Genomic DNA, 8,425 nt, shown 5'->3' with positions numbered 1-8,425 from the left:
TAGTTTTATTAAAAGGTGCTCCAGGAATCATGAAAAATCACACCTTGCATTCATACTTCGTTGCAAATATGCGAATGGCGACTCCGTGTTGACATCACAAAATGAATTAGATATACAAGTCTCTTTCTCAAGAAATTATAGACTCTCTCTCTCTCTCTCTCTCTCTCTCTCTCTCTCTCTCTCAGCATTGTAAACTAGTGGAGGGCCAGGGTTGAGACCCCTCTTTCTTTATGCCTCTCATAATAAGACAATTGTAGCATGTGAGGTGGTTGTAGCCTATCTTGTCAAATGTAAAGCTATTGTGTGTGTGTTTGGGGATCACAAGCAAATTCACACACCTATGGGCTCAATTTTTTGCTTCTCTGTGTGTGGTCCATATCCACTCTGGGTTTAGTGTCCTCTAGGTGTGCAATCTACATCAGTGATACTATATTGCCTACTTCATCAAGTGTATGACAAGGAAGCACTGAGTGTTATGGGGTACACACTTATAGTTCAGTTGTTATTCTCTCAACTCTATATCATGAGGAGGTGGTTGTTTAATTCATCATTCATCAGGCAAGTTTCAACTTGGTTTGGATCTCTCCAGGTGCAACTTCCATGAAGAAGTAGAGCTGATTATTGTAAGATTCACACACTTATAATATGGATGTTATTTACTTAGTCCCATGAGGCTGTTGTTCTTGAACAATTGTCTCACCTAAAGCCCATGAAATACATTGTGCATTCTACTCGTTCCAAGCGCTCGTTTACATTGGGCAGGCTTGTATGTGTAGGATATCCAATGGTCTTGTGCGCTAGTCGATTATGTGTACAAGCTAAAACTAGTAGGCTTGGGCTAAAGAGGATGTTGAAGTTGGAGGATGTTTGCATGTTTAACAATGTGCTATAGGAAGTCTAGCCCGGGGAGTCCACTACGTAAAAATTTCATATAACATCTTTGAACAAGAGGTGTTTAAATAATCTTTTACATGTATATTTTAAAGTATTATAAGTGCCTCTTATGTATGGATTTTTGTTTAAAAAATCAGCCCTAATGTATGAAAATTTTTACTTTTTCAATTAAAATTTTCTTTAAGTATGTATATTTTTTTATAAATTTACTTAATTAAATCCCTTGTTTTGTTTGCACGCGCTATCTTACATATTTCCTAGTGGACGCCCCAAGAAATCTAACAAGTGCAAACAAGCTAATCAATGAAAAAGGAAGTAATTCACCTTGTTCAACAATCAACATACTAAGTTGTCTTTTTGCTATGAATGTAGTATAAGCTTCTATGCATGTACATGATGTTGGAGCTATATATGGCTCACTCTACTCAACTTGGCCTCACCTATATATATGTATCTTGTCCTCCATATGAAACAGTCTTTGGGAGCGTACATGATGAACAGACCGCACAGACTTGTTCACTATTGCACCAATCTGCTTTGGCCACAAAAAGAATCAAAACACTATCTTAATGCAATTCCACATTGAAGAGTGGACTACAACAGACCAGAGCATAGACACATCAAGGCTGCTTCCTAGAGAGTAAATGCCTACGCTGGCCATACCTATGCTGGTAACAAAATGGCTAGCAGAGCTTTCTTCAAACAAGGCACGCCTACGCCTCTTTTCGGCTTCCCTTTGTTTGAAGTTCGAGCTTCGGGTGACTCAGCAGTACTCGTCAATGCCGGGTGCGACAAACATTTGCTTGTAGGGTATGGAGGAGGTTCAATGAATCTGTGCAGCTCTACAAGAGAACAAGAAAATGGAGCCACAACTTAAGATTTTGACAAGTTGAGCAAGGCAAAGACAACATAAAAGCAACCAGCAGACGACAAACTCGCAAAGTGTAAAGCGTGAGCTGCGATGGCACATTAAAAGTTCAAGCTGAAAACGCCAAGGAACAAAACCCAAGAAGACTGGCTGACTGCCTGTTGCAAAAAACGAGGCAGTGGAAGCACAACCAGAACACATTGGCGAGCATGGCCATGGACTCAAACGCACGCACTTGGAAGGACATGAACTGCTTATACATAAGGTGAATGATGATCATCTAGCAGGACTAGCTTGCACCAATCATACAACCTGGTGGACTTGGGAGTACAATATTGGACCCCACACGGGTTTGACAGTAACGCAGCTGATCAGTCCGTAGTTTTCCAAAACGAACACGAAGCGGTGGTTACACCCACCGATCCAAGAACACAAGCTACACCCATCAGTTCAAGAAAACAACCTGCCAAACATTCTTGTGCATCAGCAAAAGCAAAGTTCAGCTCACAAACCATGTCAAAACTTCCCAAAGATGGTGCCCAAGAGAAAAGCAACCAGTTTAGCCACTGCTACCTCTCACGCGTCACAAGAAAACAAAAAAACACTAGCAAACGATATCGACATGACACTTTCGAGCGCATCGCTTATAGTGAGAGAAAAAACCAGCACAAGCAGCGAAAACTTAACACATGAAAGAAACCAGCACCAGCAATGAAACTTAAGGCCAGCACGGGCGAGGCGGGCACCTTAGAGCAGTCTTCTGATCAGGAGCACCAAATTGATTTCACCATGCAAAAGAGCATCACAAGAATCCATCAAAAAATCAGTGGGACACACCTCCGGAGATGCTCTCACCATCGTTAGGTGAGTCATTGCTTGCACTACCCTCACCACCAGCATTGCCACCGCAAGATGCCATGACAATAGATGAGTTCCAGACAATTGTTGATGTGAGTACTTGAAGGAACACACAAGCTTTTTGGGGAGAGGTTGAAGTAGTTAGACAGTGCAGATTACAAATTACAAAATAGCTCATTTCTGCCTTCTATATAAGGCACAAGAAGCATGTGGGGCTCTCTGTACGAGAGCTTAGAGAAAAGCCTAAACAAAACATCGTCCAGCAATGACACACGAAAGAGAGACCTCATGACTTTGCAAGCCTGAGCGGACCTGCAAAGGAGCATTATTAAAGTAAGTTTAATTTCTACATTGGGTTGCCTTCTAAACACGCCACTGTGGGCCACAAACAGTAAACACAAAATAGATGCTAGCATAATAGCATAAAGCAGAGCTCACTGCTGAGAAGTAAAGGCATCCCTCATCCATGATCGGCCCATTCTCGACTGGCTGAGACAGGTTGCTGCCGTTCATTCTTCTTTCTCGCTTGACTACCTTGGTTGAGCCTACACAGGACCCACATTGAATGCAGCCGCTCGCACCGCCATTGAATGCAATCGCTTGACAAGACGTCGTTCAGAGTACCTTGACGAATCTGCACACGGCGCCCACTACACAGCACCCCCATTGAATGCAGCCGCTCGAAACGACTTGGTTCAGAAAACCTTGAAGACTTTGGAGTCGATGTCACAAATTGCTGACGTGTCAAAGCCTTGAAGAATGGAGCCAACTTGCAGATCACGGCCGAGGGGCCTAAACCCTAAGAAGAGTAAGCAACAGCAGAAGAAGAAGAAGTCCTACCCACTTATGGGGGAGCCCGTCCGATGAGGCCCAAGTGACATAAAGGAATTAAAAAGCAAGACCCACACACACACACACCATTACGCAAAAGTTGATGACATGGTAGCTGTACGGACGCTCCGGATTTTCCGCTGACATGATGACGTGGCACTGTAAGGATTTCCGCATTTTACGCTGATTGCTGACGTGGCAGTTGTACGGAATTCCGTGATTTACGCTGGCAGCTTTTTGGCATTGTTTTTTGGACCAGAAGCTTTTGAGTTTGAAGGCTTTTCATGTAAATTGCTTTTGGGGCCTAGGGCCTTCAAATATGAGGTTAGGGCTCATTCTCTGGCATGCATCCTAGAGAAGGTGCAGAGTCTGGAGTACCGGAGTTGTACAAAGTTCAAGTAATATAAACAAGTACCTAAAGAGGCGCCAAGGTTTGGGGCAAATACTCTCTGGGGTCGAATTCCTCCACTCTGTGTCGCGTGTTGTCTCTCTCTTTCAGTTTCAGTTGTTATTGAAGTGCTAAAAATATGTTCAGTCTGTTCTTTTCTATTGGCATGTGGTGCCCATATTGTGACAGTGGTATCAGAGCATCAAGCGTGTGCTTTTCTGAAAGCATACCGGTCCTACAAAAGAGCAAACAGAGCTATTGGAATTTATTTTGAAGTATCTTCGGGGCCCAACCTCGGACCTATTAGCTACTCCCACCCTTACTTAATCGCGCATCGGACGTGCTCCCGTCTTCATCGCCCTGTCTTACAGGGCTTAAGCCATAAAGAACCCAAGACATGGAATTCATGGATTCAGCAGAATATTTGCAGTTTCTGCTCAATGAGCTTCACGACATTCTTTCGCGGCATCCTCAGCAGAATCTTCCCATGCTAGCAGAATCTTCCAATGCTGCAAAGTTTTCAACAATTTTTGAACTACATGTTACCCCCTCTGATGCCCCATGTGATACCTCCTCCTCCGGCATCAGAAAGTACGAGAGCTTCCAACCGGTAACCTTCTCAGCCATCTATTCCGATTGGAGGAGTTTTCAGGAGTATGGTGTAGCCATCTGACCCTGATCCAGTGCAACTGCCTTTGCCACCACCATTGCCCCCACCACCACCACCACCAGGCTACAATGGTTGGAGCCTATATGGATACCCTTATTATCCATACCCGGGATATGCACCTAACCAACCCAAAGATTTCAAAGATGGCGGCACGACAGTAAAATTTTTCACTTTTTCCGAGGAGAAAGATCGCAAGAAAGCATTGCAGTTCCTACAGCAATTCGACAACATCTATGCTTTGGGGAACTATACAGAAGAATCCAAGATTTCTCGAGCAGCAGAATTTCTTAAAGATAATGCTATGCACTGGTGGAGTTCAATCGCGACACAACCGCAAGCTCCAAGGACCTGGCAAGCTTTCAAGACAGTTTTTGCACACAGTTACATGACTTCTATGTTTGAAGTCCGGATTATGGCAGAGTGGGGCAACTTGAAAATGCTTGCCACCGAAACCATGGACGACAACAACCAATGGTTTCTCAACCTGTACCTTCCGGTGTCCTTCTTTAGGATCCTTCCCTTGGAGGCCCAATGCGAGCGATACACCATTGGGCTACCATCACCATTGCAAGAATATTATCTCTCCAAGCAAGTCTCCACCATGCAAGAGCTTATGGACCATGCCGCGGTCGGCTACAAACTGATGAAGGGAAAGCTAGAGTTCACCACAGAAGAATCTCCGGTCACTTACCACAACTCTCGGCAACAATGAACAAATTCTTGAGAGTCTCGTGAAAACCAACCGCAAAGGCCTCGTTTAACGCCTCAACAACGAGACACCTTACTACAAGAAGGCCGATGCTTTGGATGCTTTCAAACAGGGCATAACCATTCTATTTGTCCCCATCGCACTAACTAGCGAAGCCGACGCCCGCACCAAGGTCGACAAAACCCCAGCGCCACCTCCAACTAAGAGAGCTAGACCCGCTATTGGACTAGTTCTTGATATTTATGGCAACCCCGGAGCTACAGAGAACTTCATCCATCCAAAATTCTTAAAGCAGATGCACTTTGATTATGATGCAGAGGGTGGAGAAATTGAAGCGAGCTAGTCACAGGGCAAACTCAAAAAGTGGTACTACTCATTGGTGCTCTTCCAATGACTATCCAAGATTATCATGGAAAAGCTGATTTCCACATCATGAAGTTGGACAATTGCGATGTTCTCTTGGGCATACCTTGGCACGACAAGAATGATGTGACTCTCCAGGTTCGGAACCAAACCATCACTGTGATGCAAAAGGACAAGCCAATCGTCCTCAAAGTTCGGTTGTCCGAACAAAACCTCACATGAACTCTCTACTTGTTTTTTATTCATAGCTAGAAAGTATTGTTTGAAAATTTGTTTGAAATGGATGGTATCTGTTTTAAACTTGTCTTGGTGCCGATTTGAATTGTTTGACTCTGGTTTTAAATAGTGGTTTCAATGATTGGTGATTTTACTCCTAGGTGGAGTAATGAGAAATGTTGTTTTAGTATTGTTTGAACCTCCGAACGTCGCAGACGGGATGTCTGGGGAGCATTTAGTCGTATGCTTGAAAAATATTATTGTTGTTACTCCCGGCCGTTATGCGGGAGGAGTATTAAGACGTATGAGCAATGGTTACTCTCACCACATCCAAACGACGCAAGTTGCGGTCTGGGGGGCGTTTGGTTGTAAAAGGCCTCTATATCTCCTGGCCCAGACCTTTTTTAAGTTATGCGGGAGGAGTGATGAGGGAGTTGTTGAATATCTTCCGGCCCGAACTGTAAGGTGTAGCGGAATGAATGTTGTACTTTGCTCAAGATGAGTGCTCCGAACTGTGCTCAAGGTTCCTTTTGTTCTTATGGCAGGGAGAGCCTTCCATTCTTAATGAGAGAGTGCAATGATCACTAACAAAGTGAATGGACACTGTGCATGAGAGTGTGTGAGACTGAGAGATAGAGAGAGAAGAGAATACGACACCAGAGACGTAAAACCCTCCTCCGAAGGCCCCACTCTCGTTGGCGAGAGTGGTCTACGATTGATTGCACAAACTGGTACAAAGTGAATGCATGTGTCTGATGCAAGTCTAGGCTAGATCGATGTCGACGACGGGGATGACGAGACCGACGCTATGGCTGAAATCTAAGGCTCTTTATCTGCTGTCCAAAAACGCTAATAGGCTGAATTCTGCTGGCTGAAATCGCTGAAAATTCTGCTTCTAAAAACGCTGATATGGCTGGTTCTTAATGGCTGAAATCTGTTGGTCTTTATCTGCTGAAAACGCCAGGCAAATGGGGGCGACTTGGGGTTCTGGGAACGCTAGGCTGAGGTTGTTTGGCGGTGAAACTTCTTGATGAAAAACACCAATGCATGGGAGGCTATGGCGATGCTAATGCCTGCTAAAAACGCCAATGCTTGGGAGGCTATGGGCGATGGGTGCTTGATGGAAAACGCTAGGGCTAGGGGAGTCTTTGCTTGGAGGGAAAACGCCACCAAGGGGGGGATCTTGCTGAGAAGTTGCCTGTTAAGCAAGGTGCTCCTACTGCCTCTTCTGCCAATTAGTGCTAGCTTAGGTTTGCTTATATACAACCTTACTCAATTTGCCCTACCTACTTTCCAACAAAAGTCACTTAAATTAATAAGTGAAAAATGTCAAAAATAGGAAAAATAGGTTAAATGCACTGGAAAATTCCCCTGAAGGATTCTGATGGGAATGCTTATGATCATGCTGTGTGCAACCGGAGGATATGCATCTACACTAAGTGCTTGGGCATGCACGGTCTGCGAACACTCACAAAAGTGCCAGAGCACTTGCTAATCTAGACTGACTGGACTGACGGAACCCTTGCCGTGCTGTAGCTTGTTCACGGACACATAGGGTTGGATGTGTCACGTGACATCCCCTCCTTTTCAAAGTGAGGTACTGGTACCGAACTGTATGGCGTCGAGGGAGATCGCCAATAGCATCTGGAATCCTGGAAGGGACTCTTTGCCGGCCCACTCTGATGTATGGGTCGTGCAGTACTTGAACTTCATAAAGGTCTGCAACGCTTGCTTCTTTGGGCCGCGCCGAAAGCGACACAAAGTCTTGTGTGGCTCCTTCAATGCTTCAACTTCGTCGAGTGTCATGCTTCTTTCTTCTTCAAGAATCTTCATGGTTGAAAATTCCTGAAACCATTTCCAACACAAAACCATGAACATACCTATTCCATGTAAAGTGATTGGAAAAAATCATATCGTCCTAATAGACTGTGCATGCAATGTAGATGAACAAAGAGACGGAGTGCCAAACCGTTGACCACACACACGCAAACAATGAGATTGAATCTTTCTCTCATGATCTAGAGCAATCAACTGTGGCAATTCACAACGGAAATGCCCATGCTTGGTGCTCATACTTCCATGTGTTCTTTCTACAACTGTGTCGTGCCAAGGAAGAGACATGGAATGCGACTTCCTTGAATGCATACTTTTTAGCTTTTCATGAATAATCCGCATACATCCGTGCTCATTCACGAGTGAAACGTGTTCAACGTACAATATGTCATGCCTAAGAAAAGGGATCACGTAACGACGCTGTGTCACGATTGTGACTATGTTGCAGTATAACATCTACTCCTAGTTGCAAATATGCGAAGTGCCATGCCAAGCAGAACCCCTGCGCTTGGATGGTCACGACCCTTCGCTCAAGAGACGTGCCTCGTCGCCAAAAGCCACACTCCTTCGACGACTAGTCACACCCCTTTGCTCTACGGGTGCGACTCTTCGCCTAATGGTTGTAGCTCTTCGCCGAAAGGATGTGTCTTTACGTCTAAAGTCATGTCTCTTCACCAGGAGATGTGTCTTTTCATTTGTGTCTCTTCGTCTCCTATATAAGGAGCCTGTTGTACTCAGTTTTAGAAAAGTCAATCAATCAAACACAAAGTCTTCTAAGTCTTGTTCTAAGTTCAG

General features: G+C 44.6%; 1 protein-coding gene across 1 annotated transcript; it reads right to left on the bottom strand.

Annotated features, from left to right (window-relative positions):
- Positions 1-1,043: 1,043 nt before the first annotated feature.
- LOC147456178 (uncharacterized) lies at positions 1,044-3,232 on the bottom strand (the record flags this gene model as incomplete). The annotated part of the gene is made up of 4 exons (XM_086515415.1): positions 1,044-1,736; positions 2,600-2,807; positions 2,906-2,932; positions 3,059-3,232. Coding segments are annotated over 4 exons (588 nt in total), but the record flags the coding sequence as incomplete, so codon positions are not given.
- Positions 3,233-8,425: the final 5,193 nt, after the last annotated feature.

Source organism: Adiantum capillus-veneris, chromosome 6, assembly GCF_014529385.1.
Source record: "Adiantum capillus-veneris isolate H3 chromosome 6, ASM1452938v2, whole genome shotgun sequence".
NCBI lineage: Eukaryota > Viridiplantae > Streptophyta > Polypodiopsida > Polypodiales > Pteridaceae > Adiantum > Adiantum capillus-veneris.
The sequence above is the reverse complement of the archived record's forward strand: the minus strand, read 5'-3'. Positions and strand labels throughout refer to the sequence as shown.